This window comes from Clinocottus analis, unplaced genomic scaffold (assembly GCF_023055335.1).
Source record: "Clinocottus analis isolate CAN_PGR_092001 unplaced genomic scaffold, fCliAna1.0.p SCAF_10, whole genome shotgun sequence".
NCBI classification, from domain to species: domain Eukaryota; kingdom Metazoa; phylum Chordata; class Actinopteri; order Perciformes; family Cottidae; genus Clinocottus; species Clinocottus analis.
The window spans coordinates 7,603,747-7,627,317 of record NW_027175821.1 but is presented as its reverse complement, the minus strand read 5'-3'; the positions used below and the strand labels follow the sequence as shown (position 1 = coordinate 7,627,317).

Genomic DNA, 23,571 nt, shown 5'->3' with positions numbered 1-23,571 from the left:
TGCTTGTATTGCAATTTCCTACCACAACATAATCCTCCTCTGCAAGCAAGTCAATTTGTTACTGACTGATAAACACAGCTACGCAACACTGCTATTAGCTTGATCGACTTCATATCTGGATTTGGTGGATTTGTCTGAATTAGTAGCTAAATACATTCAGTATACATGTAGCTTGAACATTAGTCCACGGGAAACATATTGATTGATTGATTGATTGATTTATTGATTGGAACAAGTATGGTGCATTGTAATACAGATTATCTAAAATGTACAGCTATGGATATACAGTATGCCTAATGTCCTCTTTTACTGTCTGGCTATACTCCAGCCCAGGTACTTCATCAATGAACCTGCTGAAGCACCAAAGAAAATATCATTCCTCGCATTGATTGCAGTTCTTAATTACATTTAAAAAATATGGACGTCCTTAGACAAGTCAAAGAGTCTACAGCTATAATGCTGCGAGCAGTTCTGTGAGGCTGTACTAGGGCAAAGCAGTGTGTGTGTGTGTGTGAGTGTGTGTGTGTGTGTGTGTGTGTGTGTGTGTGTGTGTGTGTGTGTGTTGTGTGTGTGTGTTTGTGTGTGTGTGTTGCTTATTTCCAATGGACATGTAGCTGAGGCTGGGAACACTATTAGTTTTGCAGACATTTGGTCATAAATCAAAGTATAGGAAAAAAAATAACATTATTCTGAACCGATAATGATGCGAGAGCTAAAGTCAGGCGAACCCAAACATTATAAGGATTCATTGTCTGGGTCCCATGAATATCAAACGTTCATCTTATTGGCTGTGGTAGGTTTCCCGATATAATGGCATTTGGCATCAATAGAGCTACATGAATATAACACCTTGTAAGCTATCTGAGTACGAGCCTCTACAGATGACTGACATTACTGCTGCCGTAAATAGCTTCAGTTCACGTGATCAAAAGAAGTACAAGTTCACTCAGAGCAATTTCTAATATGGAACTGACCAATAGAGCAGTATACAACTGGGAGCACAAACTCCTCCTAAAAGAAAAACCAATATTAGATTAAATTGACAAAATACTAATGCATTCTTATGCTCATGAATTATTTTGTCAGCCAGAGGACACAAGCTCAGCCTGTTCATCTGCCCGTCCGTCATAAATAATCACAGAGATAGCACTCACCTATTGTCTGGCTTTTCAAGGCAATGATCCAATAATACACAGTCACTTACGACTCTCTTCCATTCTCAGTTAGTGCTGCACAAGTCCCAAGTTTCTGCAGTTGATCCCATCACTGATTCAAATTACAATTTATAATTCATGCATTTAACAAACACAGTTAATCAGAGAGCTTTACAGCTCACTGTTAGTATAACAGTGAAATAAGTGAAAAGTTCTCAAGCATCAACAGGGTAAGTAGCCAGATAATTCATGTTGAAGTGCTATGCTAATTGACACTGGAATGGACTCTTTAATTCCGATTAAACCATAATTAGGAATCTACATTTGAGACGCAGCATCCAAAAGGCTGAGCCGCAACCCTTGCGATTTGGAATAAGCTAAACTAATTAGGTCTGAATTATGTTGCACGAGCAGAATGAATGTTACATTCATTTATCCTAAATTCATTAATCAATATTGTTAAATAAAAGCTCACGGTTCTCTATGAATATGCCTGTTGACAAGTTAGCCAATAAATAAGCTATACGTTAATCTTCATATTTTCATGCAATATTCCCTATTCATGCATTTAATCAAATATGTAAAATGTTTCTATTTAATACTTGTGATTTATGGAGTTGTGATACTTTGCAGTAGTTCTAAGAAGATAAGGGGAACGAAGACAACTATCAAAACAACCTAATATCTCATCCTAATCCTCCAGCGTGCTTAGTGGTAGGACCAAGACAGGACAGGACTGCAGCTCTCAGGCTTTAGTATTTGTATTCGCAACATGGAAGTCTTTGCTCATCTTTGCTCTCAGACTTCACTAATTTGGAGTCTTTCACCTCAAAGAGTAAAAAGGAAAAGAGAAAGCAACATAAAAAGAGAGACAAAAAGGGCATTAAAGTGCGATGTTTGTTTCGCTGGCGTATTCTAATTATTCACTAAAGTAATTGCATGCATTTTTTTTATTCTTGTCGTCAAAAACAAAACTTGCTTCATACTGCACATACAAGTTGTAGTATACTCTAAGCTGCCAGATTATACAAGGTAACCATTAGCTGCATCCAGTGAAACCCAATAAATATTAAGTTCTTATGAAGCCTATAAAATGTATCTCTGTGTTTCTAAAATATTAGAAACTCTGTTTGAAAACAAACTAAATCCTCCAGCTTTAGCCTGACTTTAAACTTCATCACGTTTGTCATATTACATATTTTTACATACATACATGACATTTGGTCTCTGCATTCAACCAATCCATAGCAATTTAGGAGCAGTGGGCTGCTGAGAAGCGCCCGGGGAGAAGTTACAAGTTTGATCAACATGTATCTGAGTATATGGGAAACATTATATTTGTAAGGATTTTATTTTATTTTTGTATGCAGTGCCAATGAACCCAATAAACTGGAAGCTGGTTGTATCAGTATCTAAAGACTAACCAACTGATGGTTGATGGTTGGTTTCAACCTGTATCTCTCATTTCTGAACACCTGATCACACTGGAAGTGAAACGCTTCAGCAATGCTGCTGTATCAAATGCAGCGTCCCTACACGCCAATGAGAGCTCTGTGAGAATGCAGGCCTGGGAGGATAATACACAAAAGGTTATTCTTCCCAGATCCTGAGGCCTGATGAGCTGCTGCTGCAGACCGGGACACTGGAGCAGAGCAGGTATGTGATGCCCTGACCTCTGGTGCCCGAGGAAATGTTGGCATCTGGCCACAGTGGCTGCAGGGTGATCGAAGAGCGTCTAGCTAGTCTTCTCTGTCCTCGTAGCGGCCACATCACTATTCTCATCCACCCACTATCTCTCCGTCCATCCGAGCTTCGACAAGCTACCGAGAACCGTAGCCATAGCAACGGTCAGTCCTGCCGATGCCCTTGGGGATCGTTCCTTGACAAAATTCCTCGGTGTCCTCTCTCGGTAAAAGGTCTGCCCCTCTGCTGAATGGCTGTGTGTCTTTGCAGACGTGTACGCTCAGTGTCCCGCCGGCTACCTTCATCGATCTCCCTTCTGTTCAGCTCCTCCTCACTACTTATTTTGAATGCCAAAACTCTTCTCTAAATTAAGAGAAGAAAAGCTGTACATTTTGTGCGGCCTCCACAAAGCCACAGGAGAAACACTCACAGAGGACATATTCCTCTGTTACTGATTCAATAACAGTTTTGCATGCTTGTGTACGGATCATGATGATGGTACTTCATCATTTCCAGCTGCCAGTGTCTCTATTTGAGCTTGAGATGTAGAAAATATTCAGTGACTTTCAGAATACAATGAAGGCTCTATGAATAATAGACATGGTATAAGTGCAGACTATTCACAACAAGGATATTTATAAGGTGTCCTTGATGAGGTCAAATCTTGGCAATCTTGGGAGTCACTGACATTCATAATGACACACATATATATTGACGCACCTCCTTGAAGATCCAACATGATGGATGTCTTTTCAGCAACTGGAGAGGGAGAGCAAGACAAAGACATTAGTGGGAGAGAAAGTAGATAAATAAATGGGTAGCGGTGTGCACTGTCAAAACAATTTGGAGAATTTAAGGAAAAAGTAACATTCTCAATCAAAAACATTGAAAAACCCAGCTGGTGAAGTGTCATTTGTGACCGCTGTGCACCTTTGATACAGGCCGATGACCTTTTGTAAGTCAGCTGAATCTGAAAATAGAATTTTGTATTCAAATGTAATCTTTTGAACGATTAGCATAATTCAAATTCAAAGTGAACGTAATGTAATAGATTTTGTTCTCATGGACTGAGCTCAATATCTTATCTGTGATGCATCAACCCTCGACTGATACAATGACACAAGGTAGAGATCAGTAATGCATCGCTGGAATTGTAAATGAGCCATGCTCCCCTATAAGCCACTGTTATCAGAAACAGCAAGTGACAAGAATATGAATCTGAACTATTGACTAATGTGACTCAGCCTCCTGTTACTGGCAGTTTGTTCTCTGCCTGTGGCACTCAGAAAGATATTTGCTCTCCACAGTGTATCCCTGCATAATAATCAACACTGCCGTCGTGCTCTTTATCCGTGTCTCTGTTGTAGCCCATCTGCACCATTAGCATCACAATCAGTGTCTCATCTTTAGTCAGCAATCATCAGAGTTCTAGATCACAGATATGAGCAGAAAAATCTGGCTCTCTTTCTATCACACAATCATTTCCATCCATTTTTTCTGCAACAAACAGAAGCCCACGTGTCACATACACACTCACACAAAGTCTTTTAGTAATCTTGCTCTCGATGCCTCCCACACAGGCCTCTGTAAAAGAGCATGTGTGGTTCACAGCAGCAGCTTGGTCCACACTGGGAGAGTTTGGCAGATTCAGAGACCTTAATGTCTTAAATACTCTATGTCTGAATGTTATAGGTCCTTGATAATTGCAGTTATATAGTTTCTCAGAAAGGCTGGCCTCAAATGTCATGTGCTTTTAGTAACACAATTACCTACGATTTTACTTCCATCTTGTGCATATTCATTGCAACGCAGAACCTTGTGAGGAGCCAAATGCATCAGACTGTAATTTTGATGTTCCATTTTTTTAGCTTCACATCTATCCTTTCATTTTTCTGTGCAGCAGCGTTCCAAGATGTGGTCAGGAAAGCTGTGAACGTTTTTCAAACGAGTAACATTTTGAGGAGAAAACAGGGTATATTATTTCTGAGGTTGTCTCCTCCTTTCTATTGTGCAGGTGAATGATTGCGAAACAGAGAGTGGCCATTGCAGTGCGACCCTGTCCCATGCTGCTCCCTCCTCTCAGGGGATGGCAAAGGTCCAGGATGGACACACGAACGCATGTGACAGGTACCCTGTGCTACACATGACCTTGACACTTTTTCTCTGCACAAAGACAATATTTACAACAATTTTAAAAAGGATACATGAAGTTGTATCTTATAAAAAGTATATCATATCAAAAAGGCATGTGCATATTCCTTTCTCTATATATTTATGAATGTGTGTATGTCCTCTGCAGCTCTGCAATGTTAGAGGAGAGCCAAGATGGTATGGACAGTGGTACCCTAAGTCCTACCTCAGCTCGACAGGTCACCATCCAGCGCCACCCGACTGAAGGCTTCGGCTTTATTGCAGGCAGCCAGAGGCCAGTCATTGTACGCTCCGTCTCTGCTGGTTAGTGTGTGTGTGTTTGTGTGAGAAAAAGGTCAAATTAAAACTTCCCTTTTTCTGTATGTTTATGACTCGGTATGCTGGCTATATATTCAATCTCATCTGCAGACGGCCCCTCCATTGGCAAGCTTCTTCCTGGAGACCAGATCTTGGCCATTAACGAGGAGACGGTGAGCGACGCGCCCCGAGAGAGAGTCATAGACCTTGTAAGGTAACATCCTTTACTGTCCCAGGAGGGAGGGGGGGAGGGCTAGGAGGAGGGTATGGGCCAGGGGACCAGCAACACAGGCAAGTGGAAGTAAAGTGGACATGGTTGAAGAGGGTGGATCAAAACTAGCAAACTGTGTCTTATTGCCAGTGATGCCTGACATCAACACAAACCTGTGGATGAGACAGTCCTTTTGCAGCTGAAGGACAACGAGGATATGGCAGATATAAACTGGAGAAGCTCTCCAAATACCATGCTGTCTGTGGCGTTATCTAATCCCACTCCACTCTCTTTTGTCTTTCCATAGACACTGCAAAGACACTATAGTTCTCACTGTGCTGCAGCCCCATCAGGTAGTATAATGGGAAACTCACTCTTTTTCATGTTCCTCTCCCTCAGGAATTATCTTCCTCTTCATCAGTCTTTTCCTGTCTCTCTGAATCGTAAAGAAACACTGTACAGTATTCTGTTCCAACAGTGCGCACTAATGCAGTGCACAGATACATTAGTCTTCAAGGCCAGGCCTTTCATTAGAGTAACTTAGTTTTCTAGTAATACCTAAAAAACAGCTTCATGCAGGCACATACACAAGACCTTGTACATACACAAGATACACAAGATGTGTGTGCATCCATCTATATAGAAGAAAAAGAAATATAGCACTTATTTAGTCTACTAAGTGAACTAGATGCTTTCAGAAGAGGAAATACTTATTATTTGGAACCTTAAGTAGCAGTTCTGCATGAATTTGCATATATGTTGGCTTTAACATCTTTATTGTACTAAGAACAATACTTAAAAAACTATTTAACCTTTTAGCAGGCAAGTTTTTGTGTTGAAAGTAGGTTTACAGTGTCGCATTGCAGCAGCATTACCAGCTCTCCAACAAACATCTCTTTAGCACTGGCAGTCACAGGGGCTTTTCTTTCATTTGGTGTCTCTTCATTCAAGCCGATTCAAGAGTCTTTCTTTCTTCTTATCTTCAGTCACCTAAGTCTGCCTTCATAAGTGCAGCCAAAAAGGCCCGCCTGCGAACCAACCCGCCGAAAGTGCGCTTTTCAGAGCAAGTGTCCATCAGCGACCCAGACTCAGTAAGTCTCTCTGCCACATGTGCATGCAAACACATCCCATTACTCTGCCCCCCTTTCTCCAGCTGTGTAATTCTTTTGTTTGATTAGCAATCACAAAGGCCACAAGTATCCTCTCTCCGTCCTCTAATTTCAGGCTGAACTTTTGACTGCGTGTGAGTTTTTGGTCCAGCAGTTTAGCCTTGAAGAAAAAGCTATTATAATTCAATGTTTTGCCAAAAGGAGGCTCTTGTCTATTCCTTCCTTATATTTTTTATTTAATATGTTTTTATTAATTATATTATAAAGAAATAACATGGTTATCTCAAAGGTTTCAATCATCTATAGGGTGATAATCTATGGGGTGATATACAGTTGCCTGCACTGTAAATAAGGAAGATGACAAGAAATTGATAGGCGATGAAGAATTTGAAGTTGGAGGACAAGCTATTCCATCAGTCCATTTTCTATTTACCTGAACTAAATGGAGGAGATAGAGAACAGGATTGCTCATCACACGGACCACCAGGTCTCGTACAACCTTTAGGTAAAGCCAACGCAGAGTGTAAGGCCGACAGCTCAAACTTGTTTTTCATTACAGCTGATTTTATCATCCACTGTAGCTTGGCAGAATCATTAGTCATGTGAACACATATATTTCCTTTCTTATAAAAAAAATGAAGACTTCAGTGGAAGTGAGAGGTGTTCCTACAAACCAGCAAAGGCAAGTTGTTCCATTAATGGCAAGAGCAAGACTGTAGGAGAGCTGCATTTTAAGTCTCCCTGCTCTCTTAGAATTGTAAATCTAATTGATCATCGCTCAAGAAAACACAGGGCACTATTGATGCAGAGGTAGAAGGGAACAGTTATGACTGGCAACGATCAGAGGTTTCAGCCACCTCCCCAAATGCATGGCAAGACATTTCTAATCAGGAGCCACAGGCTGCTATTCATCATCTGAAGATCGGATCAGTTTTGGCCACCAAGCATGGTATTTATTTAGTGAAGAAAAGGGGGAAGTAGATGAAGCTATGGCACCAAGCTATGATTTGCCTCTTCTAACACTTTTCCTGCATGTGATGGCTAAAGCTCCCCCTCACTAACAATAACCAAGGCAGTGACTTGCCATGGGAAGTGATAGACCTTTGTGTGGGAAGAGATAGACCTTCACTGGTTCACCCTCGCTTTAATGCTGCATTATAGAGAAAGAGTTGTTCACACACAACTCAGGCTTTAGTTGCTTCCATTCTGCACAGAAGAACAGCTTGTTGAGCCTTCTGAGTATTTGAGTTCTCTAAAAACAGACTGCCGGGCATCTGTTGTGGACACAGCTCTCAACTAAATGCTGAGATACATTGTTGCAGTAAATCCAAATCCCTGTTTAGTGTCGTGAGTAATGTCTGCCTCGTGTTTTTCCACCATCGGAAAAACAAGTGCAAGTTCACATCGGCTGCAACCACATACTCGCATGCATCAATGCACTCATGCACTAACTCACACACACACAACCTCACATGAATCTGTTTTCAAGTGATACACCTTTTTGTTCTCACTGCCGCACCCCCTTTTTGGTAAACTGGCAGAAATACACGCACACACAAAACACACGCACGCACACTACACACACACCATGCCAGGTGATTTGATTTAGTTCTGGCCCAGAACTTACCCTTCGCTAAGACCCTTCCCCTGTTGCTACTTCGTCAAGCTGTCAGAGCTACCTTGGAGCCCACACTACCACTATCACAATTTCTAGACTCTCTAAGAACACCCATAGTGAGTCTACGGAGCAAAGACTGATAGTCGCCCCAATCAGAGCAGAGCCTAATAGTCGCCCCAATCGGAGCTAGTCAATGCTACGCTATAATTGGCCAGTGTTTTGAGGGTACTTAACACAGGGTCAATTAGGAGAGATTTCATCTGGGCTGTATCCTTGCTATGCATCCTCAATGTTACATTAAAACCCTCAAGTGTATCTTATAACATGTAGATATATCCCTTCCCTCTGGTCACAACTGTGATTCTTTGAAACTACATAATGGGAACGGAGTCATTTTCTTAAAAAGCCCTCAGCGAGATAAAAAAAAAAAGGCAGAGACTGCCCGTCACATCACATCCCAGAAATAATGAACAGAGCTGCATGTCAGAACTTTTCTTCTAACGAATGCTTTGAGTAACCTCCATCCACGAAACTGTCATGAATGCTTTCAATCCAATCATTAAATTGACTTTGCACGGCATACATATTGAATGGGCAGACTGGAGAAACTTAATTAGCCCTTCTTTGATCCTGATGCAATGCATGAGGTGAGCATCCTAAGGCAGGGTTTTGCACCTCGTAGTACAGTATCTCTCCCCTGTTCACATGAGCCATATCTGTTCCTTCACACTTCTCCTAAAAGACCGCCTTCTTTTTCACAACTTGTCTTGCAAAGCGGGAAACTACAATTACATCAGATTGATTTATATTGTACAAATAATTCCTTGTTCTCCTACTAACCCAAAGGTGTATTCTCCCTCAATCTCTTTCAGACAATGCTCAAGGACGACTCCTTGCTACTCATACCAAATGTGTTGAAGGTGTTTCTGGAGAATGGACAGATTAAGTCCTTTACATTTGATAGCCGTACCACTGTTAGGGTATGTATTCAATACAGCCGTGCACACGGGAAAGGCAACTGAATTTCAACATTATTGTGATTTTTTTTTAAAGCTTTTTCATATTAACAATGGTCTCAAACAGTGTAATGGCCGTTCATAGTGATAAATCCACAGGTTAATCAGACAATTCTACAGTTTCTGACAGTCTGTGGAGAATTTTAGTTACAAATCTTTCTGTTTGTGTTCAATCTACCTGCACCAAATGGCAGACAGACAAAGATGGCGGCTTGCTGGCAAACATAGTGGGACATTTAGCAGCTAAAGAGCTGAATTTCTCAGGGGCTGTTAAGGACCAAAAAAAAGAGCAAGATGCAGAGTGACTCCACATGAATGATAATGTCTTGAAGAAATGTTACAACTTAATGAGACAATAATTTGTTATGGTTATGTGTACAGCTTGATTGGCTGCTCCAAGTTTGCCAAGAAAAATCAGCTATATAGGCGAATTGTAGGTTTAACATTTTGCCGTGTTATAAATACACCCAATATGAGCATACCATTGTTCATTATTGATGGCTTTTTCATAATAAAATGTAAAATGTCTATGGATTTTTATGCACATACTCAGACACATATGATTATCTGTATGCCATCAAAGTCTGAACACTGACTATGAATACCAAGTCAAGTGTCCTCATTTTAAAGTTTATATTTAATAAGTAATTCTTTTGAAAAATCTGTTTAATTTTGTGATACTTCCCCATAGCGATTTTGTGAATGTATAATCTCAGTGCTGTGATTAAAGCCATGAATCAACAAATAAATTAAATCAGACAGAGGTCATTTATCTCTCTTTGTCAGCCTCTAAGATGAGTCTGACATCTCTGAGCAGACTCATTAGACAGACTATTAGATTTCACAAATGTCTCCTCTGCTCATGGTGGGAAACCGAGGGAGAAAAGGAGGAACACTGCAGCACTTAAAATGGTAGATGGAGGAAGCTACTCATGTCAGCCTAATTAAATGGAATTCCAGCCTAATTAAATGGAATTTCAGCATAATAAGAAGGCCCGGATCAATAAAACAATGCCATAGATTGAATCAATGGTACAATAGGATGCCCAGAATATGCACTTCAGACTTTCTGTGAATGAAAGGATTATGTGGCCTACCCAGGTGTCATTTAATTTAAATTTCACAGGTCAATACTGTTAAAAATGTGTATCCCTATTTTCAGACAGCAGTTGCTTAGGTTACATCAACAATGAATAACAATTCAATCGTTTATGGTGAGCAACCCATTAGTGTACATATTTTACAGCTCTTAATGAGCCTCCACACAGAGTTACAAACAACCGCAACATATTACTACAATATATTACCTTTTAATGTCCATGCCTCTAATATATTAAGAGGGCATAATAATAATAAAACATTATCTTAGGCATATCCTAGGGTAAGCTGTGATAAACCGGAAACCCTCAAAAGGTTTTCTCTATATATTTTAAAAGAGATGAGACAAGCTCTACTTTAATAGATACTGATCTGCAAAGGAGCAGGCATTTACCCTGCACACCCACAAGGATGTCAATTTGACAAACTACCCTACACATATGGAGTTATTTGGGGTGAAAATAGGCTTTAAACAAAAACAAATGTGCACTGGTATGCGTTCCTACTGTGGAAATTAATTTCAATTTCTAATCGGTTTCCATGTGTCGTCTTCCAGGATGTGATCTCCTCCCTGCAGGACCGCCTCTCACTGCGCTACATTGAGCACTTTGCATTGGTGTTAGAGGCAGGTGGTCTGGATCAGAACCAGAGGTTGCATCTGCTGCAGGAGAATCAGCCTCTGACACATGTAAGAAACCCAAAACAGGAAAATGTGTGGAAGATTGTGAGTAAAAAAATAGTTTCAATTGGTTGAAGTGTTTGCACTTCAACCAATAGAAGTACATTTCACCTAGATGTGCAAAATGTCTTCAATATATTTGGACATACAAAAAAAGCCTCTGGAATTTAAATTGTAAACCGAACAGGAAGGGAGCCATTTTGAGATAAATCTGCATTCAAGGCATTTTTTTGCATTTCCAGGCACTATACTTTATAGAACTCCTCGAGATTTCAGAAGATGTACGTCAAATTGGTTCACAACAATCTTAGTTTTCATTGAACTATGTAGCTGTGTTGTGTCAGCAAAAAAGTACATTTCACTATGAAAAGGTAAGTTGTTGTAATTTGATCCGACATTTTCCAATCTGCTCCAAATTTCAGTTGCTGGATAAGAGTCTATGTTGAAACACACCTGAAGGCCAAAATTGACTTAAGGTCATAGCGCCACCTACTGGCAACAGGCTCTGTACTTTACCAACCTTCTTCTCACAGATTAATCAGATCCATCACAAAATTGGCCGGAAAAGCCTTAGAAATTAAATTGAGACATGAAGGATGCGATGGTGATGTAAATAATAATAATGTAAATGAATTTTACGAATGTATTTTAATGTTCTGCACTTCATACAGAGCAACTTTATGTATGTTTAGCACGGATACTCTGCAAAGTAGACACAGGAACTGATGATAAATTGCAGTTTCTGATAGTCGCAGGAATGAATGACTGCAGGCCAGTACTAACAATGTGCCTTGTTCGTCTTCCAGAAATTCTACTCTGTTATGTATGATTAATGCTAAAGATGGACTTGGTTATCTAGCTGATATTGTTGTATTCCCTTAGGTGGTGCATAGAACCTATTTCCAAGGGATGAAGTGTCTGTTCCGCATCTGCTTCTTCCCCAAAGACCCTGCAGACCTGCTGAGAAGGGACCCTGCTGCTTTTGAGTACCTCTATATACAGGTAAAGCCCTGGATTAAAGGAGGATTTACAAGGATGTCATTCAATCATATGACACTGTTGGAGAGTTGTCTCCTCGAAGAGCAAGGGCTTTGCCTTCTTTGACAGATTTTACAGCGAGAAAGGGTGCATGATCCAGAGCTAGGCGGGCCGAATGGGCCCTTGCAGGCTCACCAAAAAACGCTTCTAGGTCAACTTCACATATCCAACAGTCATATGGAGTTGGAAGCAGTCTCTGGCAATTAAACGAATGCTAATACTTACATAATTATTCCATTCTTTAAGAGTGTTGTTTGCAGTCATCTTTGTACAAAACAAATATTCAACATGTCCTAACAGAGTCGCAATGACGTCATCAAGGAACGCTTTGGCATGGACTGGAAATCTGACATCACGTTACGATTGGCTGCGCTCCATATTTACATCACTGTGTCCTCCGCGCGGCCTAATCAGAAGATCTCTCTCAAGCATGTTGAGTAAGTGCACAAACTAAATTAGCCTTCAAATAAATTCATAAGAAATTACAGAGTAACAGTGATGTATTGCATTGTACCTCATTAATAATGCTGTGTACCATATCAGTGAGTCCCACAGTGAAGTTTGTTCATTCAATAATGTCTAAATGATTAATAATTAATCCCAATAGTATTAGAAACTCAAATTACTCAGGGATCATTTTCCCCAGGTTGCTATGAGACAAAGAAATCCATTGCTTTGTGAAATTACATCTCTCCCTCAATTTGCTCATTTATTCTTCAAAACCTCAACCTAGCAAGTAATTAGCTTTTGTCCTCACAATCACAGAAGCAGAACAGATCCACTGTAATAGACTTAGGGTGGCCATGTCGAGCTAGTAGTCAAAAACAATGTATGCTTGGCTGACCGTCTTCCCGTTGGACAGTGGGGACATCTTCCCCGGACTGTGATTAACCACTCTACTGTTGTTTTTCTCTTGTGTGTATACTCTTTCATCTTTCTCTTTGCTCTCGAACACAGAAAAGAGTGGGGACTAGAGCCTTTTCTTCCCCTCACTTTGCTTCCAACAGTCAAGGAGAAGAATGTGTGCAAGAGCCTGTCTCAGTTGCTGAAGACCTACCAGCATCCACCACCTTCTGGCAATAAGGTTCCTCCATCTAAAACATATATCCATGCAAATTTTCAGAGAATTTTATCTTTGGGTATACTGTCATTGTACCCTATTTATAAGCATTGCAAATGCAGACCTCTCACCACATTGCCATACTCTTGATTACTATTGACATTTCAATTTCAACATTTTGCCCCTTCTTTAGGGGAGATTTTAATTAATTGTTTTCTATTGTAATGTTTACTTGATAACTAGTCCTTTTTATTAGGAAGTCCTAGATGTAACTGTTGCATAACACTTTAAGATCCACATCTGTGGCTCGACAGCGCCCCCAGGAGGAGGTGTGAAGTGCTGGAGAAGGCTTCCTCTCAAAGATGAGTTTCTTGTTTATTATTCTGTTGACAGGTCCCTCCTCTCCAAGGAAAACTGCAGTATATGCGCGTACTGAACGACCTCCCACCTTTTGGAGGCATACTGTTCCACACTGTTGGACTGGTAATACATGTTTAAATACAAATGCATCTCTTTAGCTATATTATTTGCTCTATTCAATTAGTGTCTTTAAAGCTGTGCATGTTGCTGTGCACAAGGAGCATGCTTAAAAGGTACCTGTTCAACATTTGAAAGAATGATCTAAACAGTGGATTTATAAAGGTATTATGCAATGTTCTAATATACTGTATTAAATAGACAATTTATTGTAAACCTCTTGTTTTCAACAGGATGAGAAACAATCAGCAACAACACTGCTTGTGGGTCCTCGACATGGTATAAGTCATGTTATTGACCTGAAAAACAACCTCACTACAGTTCTGGCTGAGTTCAGTAGGGTTGTCAAGATCCAGCTCTACCGAGAAAGCCAGGGAGTGGCTCGTGTTGAGGTGACAATCCATGAGGCAAAGGTATTACAGCAGTAAAGATGTACACTATAATTATCTCTGATAATGACAAGACGCCATTTTGGAGCAGGGGAAGTATGTATTTTGCATGCCCTCTTTTTGTGAGTTCAAAATTGTTCAACAGTTTTAAACATTTTATTTCATCAGGTCATTACAAAATGTGCAGGCAATGCTCATTGCCTGTCCCCTAAATAGTCTCCTAATTCCCCTCCCGCCCACCTTTTGCAGCCCCTGGTCTTACTAATGGAATGGCCTGATGCCAGTAACTTTGCATGCCTCATCTCTGGCTACTACAAGCTGTTTGTAGACCCCAAACGGACGATTTACTTCCGGACTCCTGGTCAGTCTCAGCTGACCAAAGCAGGTATGTTAGAAGGCTTCTTTTTTTTTTTTACTTGTAGAGGGTTTTAAACAGGTCGTGAATAAACAATATACATCAAGAAATTATAGAAAACAATGTTTACCTAAAAGTTTATTATGAAACATTCATGTCACCCATTTAGAGTTGTATAAGTGTCTTTCTTTCAGCATCATAGTAGACACTGCATGTCTGGCAATGTTTGGTAATCATTTATGTTTAGTCTTCATGGACACAGAGCTGCTTCTTCATTGGCTGAAATCATTACCTGTAGTAACCAGGTTATCCTGGAACTAACATACCATGGCGCCCTCTGCTGTCTCTACTCTCATCTCAATCTTGACTCATTGGAATGAGATGGTCCATATTTCTTTTCCCAAGAATAATTAACATTATGGAGTTTTTACAGGTCATTAGTTTGAGATTATATATATCTATATATCTATATATTTGTATATATAGATATAGATATACACTGATCAGACATGAAAATATCTTCTGCCATCTACTGTCTCAACCTGTCGTCCACATAAAAGAAGGATCATCATACCATCACATTCCACCAGAATCTAACTCTCCAACCTTAAACAAACTTCAACTATCAACATCCATCTCTGAAATAACAAAATAATCCCCATGTGACCACCAGCTGTCACCTCTGCTTTCCCATCTGGATCTTCTCTATCGCCCTAGTTTTTACCACCTCAAACTTTCCACTGCTCTGACAATTCTATCCTCAGATTACAGAAGCTCCCACCATGCTCACCCACGCTCTGGGGCAACCAGCTTGCCAAGTGGAGGGCGCCGAGGGGACGAGAGGGAAAGCTCACACAGGGAATCAGGGTCTTCAAGGGCCCTAGTTCCGGCAGAGCCTCAGCATCTGGGCCTGTGTCATGTCCACCTTCGAGAACAACAGCAATTTCAAGTGCTCCAAACACATCCTGATGCTGAACTGGACATCAATGAAAACTTTATTTCCCATGAGCCCCCTGGGCGGCCCCGCACTAAGTCAGACCCAACCCAGCAGAGTACAGAGGAAATAGCTGGGATTGTAGAGAGCCCAGCAGTGGAGAATGCAGGATTCAGAATCCGATCCCAAACAATGTGTCAATCACAGAAAACTTCACGATACTTTTGTGACTCCTGCAAAGCCAGACATAAGGCAGAAGGTCTGTCAACATCAATGAACAGTAGTGGGAGTTCCGGAAAATACTGCTCCAGTGCTTGTGCCTCCAGAGATGGCGGCGCTGTTGACCTCATAGCACTTCCACCCCCAGGAAATGAAGAAGAGGAAGAGGCAGATGGTGGTGTAGAGAAACTGCAACCACCACCACCTGCTATTGCGGCCCCACCACCTGGATTCAGGGACAACAGTTCGGATGAGGATGACTCAAAGAGGGGGAGGAAGGCTCGAACCAGTGCCAGCACTGGGGTCACCTTTGGGAAGCTGGCCCAAGCCAAGGAAGATGTGCCCGTAACACTAATTGATAATGTGGCCACAAGAACAGTCCGAGATCATGCCCAGGAGCTTGACGACGCCCTGGTGTCCACCTTACAGGCACTAGAGGCGTTGGCAGCCTCTGAAGACTACCCCCATCACCCTCAACAGCCAACACAGACTGCAGGTCAAAAGCCTCAGTCATGCCAAAGCTCACATCTTACACACAGTATTAACAGTAGTACTGATCCAATAGTGTTCCAAAGTGTTACTTTTGCACAGTACCTTTGTAGTACACCATCTTTTTATTTTCTTGTGAAATGGCAAGAAAATTCTGTAAGTAGAAAAATCTTTTAATTTTGAGGTCGCAATGCATGTACAAAAACTGGAAAAATACAACATAAATTAAGGTAGATGGTTCAAGACAACTGAAGGTTGCTGAAGAGAGTTACCGAAAGCCCAAACTAGAATTATATCCATGTCAAGCTAAAAATATCATAAAAGAAACAAAAACAATAGCCGTTAATTACATAATGTCATGCGTCTCAAAAACATTTTAAAAAAACAAGCCCCCCAATCTAAACAAAAATGTAGCTTTTTATGAAGGAAAAATTGCCAATCAATATCATGAACATTGAGTAAGAACATTTTCTAGTCTTGGCACATTTATCCAGCACACATTACATGGAAAAGCAGATGCTCTTTCAGGTTTGGTGAGGCAAGCCCACTGGTGCATAGATCGGTCTGGAAGGGGATTGTATGTATCTGACCCCAAAGCACTGATTATGGGAACAAATTAAAACTTTTCCAAAATATATATTTGCTGTCTTGTAACACACATGAAAATGGTTTAATAACTCACTGACTAGAATAAATACAAATATAAACTTTCAATATATTTATGTTATTAATATTTATTATGTCTTGATTATCCTAACAGTATGCTGTTTGCCTTCATCCTCAGGGCTGATTGTCTTAGCTGCCATAACACCCGAGTCATCATTGGACTCAGGCCATGAGACCAACTCTTCTGAATTGACTGATGTTTCTGAGATGGTGTCAGCTATGAAGCAAAACCAGAACCAGGCCTACTTGCTGGCTCATCATATCAACAAAGAACGTATACTCTGCCGCCGTGACTTTCCCCTGGCTATTCCTGGCTGCACAGCAAAGACCATTGGGACTGGGGCCTTCTCTGTGGGTCAGATTCGTGCTGGCTGTCCACCCAAGCAAGTAATTCTCAGCAAGACGGTTCCCTTCAAAGTCAGTCCCAGTCAAGACTCTCCAGTACTCAGTATTGTGACAGAGCAGGGAGGCAATCAGGAGACTCAGACTGAACAAAAAGAAGAGAAGAAAGCAAACCTTGAGTCCACCAAAGTAAACATCCCTGATCGCTCTTCTAAGTCGCTTGATGAACTTAAAGTGGCTGGTGCGTCACTGACAGCTCAAGTCAAAAAAGATCAGAAGTTATCAAATTCTTCTGGGGAGACCTTGAGCCCAAATTTATTGGATGGTAAAAAGGGGAAGACAACAGCACCTCTTATAACAAACCCTAGCAACAAAGCCTTACCTATCCTCCTACCTGTGGACAGAATTGCCTCCGCCAAGATTTCTCCCACTAATATGTGCCAAGATGCCAAGACTGCCTCTAGTGAGACCATGAAGCCTTCAAGCTCTACAGAACTTTTGCCAGTTGACAACCTTTTCTGCACATGCCCAGTGCAACAGGAGCCTGGGCCTCAACTAAGACTAAAAGACCCACAAGTTCAGAAGATAGCAGTGTTCCAATCCTCCTCCCCCACAGATGACGAGCGTCTTCGGGCCAAAGGCCTTCAGCTTGCTAACAGCAAAGAGAATGCAGTAAGAGTAGGAGCGGATCCTAGTTTGGCAAAACCCAGCCCTCAAATACAAACCAAGCACTCCCCTCGTTTGCCTGTAAAGGCAGAGAGAAGAGAGGCAGCTGAAAACAAGACTGAGAGTGCGCCAAGCAAATCCCACCCAGAGTCACAGAAATGCCTCATAAAATCATTACCTATTTTAGATGACCTGACAACACCTAGCCCCTCTGTAGATAAGGTCTCCACTCTCCCTGCCAGAGACTCAAAGAAGCAATGCAGTGGTAAGGGGAAGTCCCAGCGGAGTGCACCTTTCTTGAGCTTTAGAAACCTTCTTTCAGCTACCTTCCCGGCACGAATGCGAAGAGAAACAGATGAACGAAGGGCTCAGTTGCAGAAAGTCCGCCAGTATGAACTAGAGTTCTTAGAGGAGCTACTGAAACCCAAGTCATCCCAAGGAGAATTTCTGCCCCAAGGATCCTCACCTGTGCCCTCAGGCACTCCTTGTGCCTGCCAGCTCCGCACCAGCCCTGTCCTAAAGGCTCCAGGTATATCCAGGGAGCAGCGACGCAGCTGTGACTGTAAGCGAATGTGTAGGGGCATGCGACTACCAGACACACCAGTTGGTTCCACAACAGAGACACAACATAGAGGCAGAGAGAGACCTATGTCTAAAACCCCTCCAGGTGACTCCAAAACACCTCACATCCAAGGTGCTCCAAGAAGACCTCAGACCTTGGAGATCAAGACCACACGAATACGCTCTACCAGTCTGGAGTCAAGAGAGCCGAGGGGAGAGCAGGGTTCCTGCTTGCCCACTTGTGCTTCTCAAACTGATAGCATGGAAGCTCCACAAAATAAGAAGCTCCAGAGGCGATACAGCATTGGAGAGCTAGATAATAGCAGTAGCATGCCTGTGTATGCTGAGGTGAGACCCAAAGCAAAGAGTCTAGAGAAGGAGATGGAGAGAGTGAGGGCCACAGGGCTGAGGCTCCCCACCCCAGTAGAGCCAGTCCACACTCAGTCTCACCAAGTAGAGGGGAAGGGTAAAAAGGGTGTGTTTTTCATTCAGGGAGAAGAGTTATTGCGTGAAAATAAAGAAGGGACTAACGAGGTGCTGCTGACCATGCCCAGTGAAGACAGTGATGACAAGGATAAATGCTGCTCATTCTGTTTCTGCTACAGGAAGTGTGATGCTGCAGATGAAAGCAGTGAAAAGGATGAGCTCTCATACTCCATACCCCTTCAGGTCCTTCCAGGCATGGAGCTCGACTCGCATACCTTTCCTGTAGTAAGCAAAACACTTCAGGTGCTTGATGCAGAGGATTGCAGTGGGGAAGAGGAAGAGGAGGAAGAGGAGGAGGAGGAGCCACAGACACAGGAGATTGACCTGAGAGCCTGTGTTACAATGGAGGGGAGCCTTGCACGGGTACAGGCTTTACAGGGAAAAACGTTTAGCTTGCCTGATGGTTTCCTAAATGCCCAGTTGGATGCTAATGAGTTGCTTGCTATTCTGCGTCAGTGTGCTAACGGCCCACAAGCTGAGGGCGAGGCTCGCCTACAGCCCTCACAGATTGCAGAGTACAAACAGGAGCTGGCAGTGCGCTTCAAAGAATTCAGAGCATCTTGTCGACGAGTGGCAAGTGTTGAAAAAAGCCCGACACGTATGCTTGCTGTGGTCACGGCCAGCTTTCAAGTGTTGTGTGAACTAACTCAGACCTTCATCAAATTGGTCAGGGGGGTTCGTTCAGAAACCCAAAGGCTGCAGCTGTTAAGAAAAGTTGAGGAAGTAGCTATCAACTACACTTTGCTTCTGCGTGCAGCAGAAGAATCAATGGGGCACTCAAGCAGCTTGCCGACGAAATCAGTGAGCCCTCAAGTTTCCTCCAACACAAATAACATGAGCTCACTCACTCGACCCATCAAAACTCTGCCTGACCAGTAAGAATACATCTGGAAAGGACGTGATGAAAATCGTCCAGAATGTGGGTGGCTACACTATCCAAATTCATTATTTGTTTATTGTTTACAATTTTTACAAGACATGCAATGACTCATCCTCAGTAAAACATTGCAATGCAGCTGTTCCATCTCATGTTTACAGGCCCTGAGGTAGCCTTGTGGATCTTGTTTTGAAATATAAAGATACACCAAACTAATGCACAATGGAATAAGAACCCTATAACAGACTGGGTGATACAGGGCTAATCACCTTATATCAACATTCACAATCTACATGAGTCATTGAAGTATAACATTTTATATGTAATGTATATTTGGGTTGTGTCTACTTAGCAAATAATATAAAGTTTTGTGAAGAAAAAAAGTGAAGAATATATTTGAAATGTATTGAGTTAAGAGAAATATAAAGATTATAATAAATCATCAAATAAATGTATGCTCTGGACAAAAATACTTCAGAGATCTCGTCAAGTAGCGACTCCTGTAAATTGCGTAGTCCAAAGCATTGGCTGGTTAGATGGTGATGTGTTTGTTTTTTGAAAATATTAACTGTTGTAATGCAAAATGGAGATCTCTCTGTTAGCTATGGTGACAATGTCTGGCGTAGTGATACATGAGTAAAAATTTAAGTGACAGTGTTGGAAAATGAAAACCGCTGAAAAACGACGATGACATTTTTAACTATATTGACTGACAGAAGCCCATTCTATCACTATAACAGTGCAGGTATGAAACACACCCGCTCTGGGCAGACAATGTAGCAGAGACCCAAGTCAGTCTTATCCACTATACAGTAATGAGTGCCGTTACCTGACTCAGCTGTGGAGAATGGATGCCCACACTGTACTAAAGAACGCACGGTGTATTTTACATCATCACTGATCCATGGCTCGTTTGCAACTCACTTGTCTTGAAATATAGTTTTAAATATAGCCATCCACTTGTAAGTAGGTAAACTTACCACTAGAATTTTGCACAACCTCTGAAATTAGCTCTGAAGTTGGAATATATCTTTTAATGTTTGATTAAGTGTTTTTTATTCACACTGCTGCTGAAAACCTCACTTGAGTCCACACTACCAGTTTTACATAATCCACCACCTCAAAAGCTACCAGTTTACCAGTTTCGAAAGGATCCTTTGTTTTTAATTCAGGTTTCCGGATAAAGTATAAACTAATTTGCTTTCTATGTGCTGTTATACATTGTGCAATCTAGCAAATATATAAGAAACACACAAAGTAGTTTTCTATGTATTTTAATAAAACTAACACATCTGTTTCCTGTCTGAAATCTTCTTTGTGTCTCATCCTCTTGTTATTCCTTGAAATTCGTCAGAGAGACTTTATATGTACTGGCCTACCATGTATACCGGAAATACTGTTAAAAGAGGGTGCTGTGAAACCAAAATTGTGACGTGTATGAGGTTGATATCCAGCCTGGGTAAAGGTATTTCAGTGTTGGCTTTATATATATATACTGCTATAAATCTGAGCCGCTTACAACTTTTTTGTTTTCAGCTTTTAAGATTGTTTATTAATATGTATGTGACTATTTGATTTATCTTCAATTTAGCAATAAAGCTCCCCATACTATAACACATTTTATTTTACACAAAGAATGACCTCCAATGTATCAGTATATCGGCTTTGTTGTACTTCTTTTCTTGGTTTCAGAACCCATTGGTAGTGTTCACAAGCACTCTCTTTTAACGGTTGGTCCTTTGCTGTTGATGTGGCATTTTCCAAAGGCATATGCAGTGTTCTCTCTTTCACTGTACTGCATGTTTTTCTTTACGTATTAGACTTTCAGGGGCAACTACTTTGGCCATTGAAGGTGATGATACTGATTGTATAGATCATTTTCCATTTCTAAAGTGGAAAAAAACAGCAAAAAATAAATATGTTAATGTTTTGCAAATGATATTCAGTATTGAAATGTATTATTCTTCACAAATGTAAATAGTAAGATAACATATTTGAAAGAATAAGACACTTTTAAAACATTACCTGTAACATTAATATTTATGCAAACTCTTCACTCTTTTGTAAAAAGAAAAAGTTAAAACATGTCTGTAAGGTAATTATTTATAGTAGTAATGTAACATAGAGACTAATAGCAAAACATATATTTTAATGAGTATATATCAAGTATAAAGCATGGGACATGTTTATTTTTATAAGCAAAAATATCAGACAATGTTTTCTCATACACTCTTGAACATTTTAACATTCTGATAAACATTTTCTGTGGTTTGTCATTGTTCAGTTGCTTTGCTAAACTATGTGGATTTGCCCGTGTTTCATTCTCACAATGAGCCTGCCTAGGCTTAATCCATTGTTTCATTATTTGCACTTATTCATTCCTGTCTTTATTTACTGTCAATGATCTTGTCGTCACTGTGGTCTTCTGTCTGTGTACAAAGTTAACTCATGTTTTACGAGCAATAAAGTATATAATATAAACTCTTTCAGAGAATTTGGAAATGACATTGCATGCAGTAAACGTTCCATAGTGACAATGTGTCCATTAGAATGGCTTTAAGCCAATGACGTCCAGTGAATGATAAATAGACAGTAAACATCTCTGTTACTGGTTGATTGTTGTTGATTCAACATTGGAAACCTTGACACAACACAAACCACTGACAGTAAAATAACTTTGTGTTGTGTACATTTTAGATATTTAGAAAATATATATTATTCCTGAAGCAGATTGAAGCTGAGCTAACCCAGACTCTCTTGTGCCAGACTCCTTTTGCGCTTCAAGTTGTATAATTTCTAAACTGGAAACAAGAAAGATAATCCACTAAAAATACTGTCTGTGGTTGTTAGAGTTCTCACACACCAGTCAAATCTAAACAGTAATATGCCACTGCTAATAGTTAACGGGTGTTATTGACTGTAGTCAGTGTGACACAGTAGGAGGTCTTGGGATTGGGCATGCTGGCTCTACTCTCACACTTTCTTAGCTTCAAAGGCCTACGGGGACATTTTAATTGACGTCACAGGCATTGAAGTTATTAGTAACGGCTGTGATTTTCCTACTTTGACAGGATATAAAATGCTGTAAAAGGCATAGTTACTACTTCTGCATTTTAGTGAAGTATATTTGTCAAAGCCCAAAAGTTTGCCAGGTTGTTGCTGAGGTCTTGAAGGGAGTGCCAGCCAGGCACATGTCAGAGAGATTTTGATGTAATGACAAACAAAGTGGAATGAGCAGTTGTGTTACCTCTGAAAATAGACAGGAAAATAGAACTAGAAAATTTCGCAAGAAATTTTGAAAGTGTGGCTACTACTGCCGTAAGACGTCGCAATATATAGCTTTTGTTTCTGACGCCCGTCTCTCCTCCAAAACACTTGAGTTGGTTTGTGTGTTAAACTGATTGGCTGATATGAAGCACCTGTGTGCTGCCGTCGTCATGGTGACCAAGTTAGCGCCAGCAGACTGATTAGAGGCAGACTGGACTGTGGACTTAAGGAAATAAACTACTGAACGTCCTGAACACACACAAACGTATATGAAATATCATATGACCTTATTAATGATCACAGTGTTGACAACTACACAATATAAAACACACGTAAACGTCTTTGTGTGTGTGTGTTTGTGTGTGTGTGTTTGTGTGTCTGTGTGTGTTTGTGTATGTGTTTGTTTGTTTGTGTGTGTGTATGTGTGTCTGTGTGTCTGTGTGTGTGAGACAAACAGACAGAGAGACAGAAGTCATCTGTGTTGTGTGTGCGTGTGTAAGTGTCTGCGTGTCTGTTAAACTGCCCTAACGAGAACACCTGTGGGTCGCTAGATCAAAGGTTGCCATGGTGATGACTTCAAAGGGACTTCCTTACGCTGAGCTTAATAGACCTAAATACTGTGGAACTCCTTTCAAGCTATTTAAAAAAAATGGTACTTTAAAAGCCACTATTGCTTCGATATCGCATATTGAGCGTTAGGAAGACCTGATGAACAGATACTGTGACTGG

At 40.9% G+C, this 23,571-nt stretch overlaps 1 protein-coding gene across 4 annotated transcripts in view; it reads left to right on the top strand.

The window, feature by feature from the left end:
• Positions 1 to 21,588, top strand: part of frmpd3 (FERM and PDZ domain containing 3) — a 65,244-nt gene extending 43,656 nt beyond the window's left edge. The window contains exons 3-17 of one of the 4 annotated variants that reach the window (XM_068586637.1): positions 4,852 to 4,964; positions 5,137 to 5,291; positions 5,397 to 5,499; positions 5,804 to 5,849; positions 6,483 to 6,587; positions 9,096 to 9,203; positions 10,894 to 11,025; positions 11,899 to 12,018; positions 12,355 to 12,491; positions 13,012 to 13,138; positions 13,508 to 13,597; positions 13,825 to 14,004; positions 14,230 to 14,365; positions 15,100 to 15,984; positions 16,762 to 21,588. In XM_068586637.1, the coding sequence (XP_068442738.1) occupies positions 4,924 to 4,964; positions 5,137 to 5,291; positions 5,397 to 5,499; positions 5,804 to 5,849; positions 6,483 to 6,587; positions 9,096 to 9,203; positions 10,894 to 11,025; positions 11,899 to 12,018; positions 12,355 to 12,491; positions 13,012 to 13,138; positions 13,508 to 13,597; positions 13,825 to 14,004; positions 14,230 to 14,365; positions 15,100 to 15,984; positions 16,762 to 19,577 (5,181 nt within the window). In that variant the 5' untranslated portion in view covers positions 4,852 to 4,923 and the 3' untranslated portion in view covers positions 19,578 to 21,588. Of the gene's footprint in view, positions 1 to 4,851; positions 4,965 to 5,136; positions 5,292 to 5,396; positions 5,500 to 5,803; positions 5,850 to 6,482; positions 6,588 to 9,095; positions 9,204 to 10,893; positions 11,026 to 11,898; positions 12,019 to 12,354; positions 12,492 to 13,011; positions 13,139 to 13,507; positions 13,598 to 13,824; positions 14,005 to 14,196; positions 14,366 to 15,099; positions 15,985 to 16,761 lie in introns of those variants that run through there. The other 3 variants (XM_068586628.1, XM_068586654.1, XM_068586647.1) reach the window with 3 other exon arrangements.
• Positions 21,589 to 23,571: the final 1,983 nt, after the last annotated feature.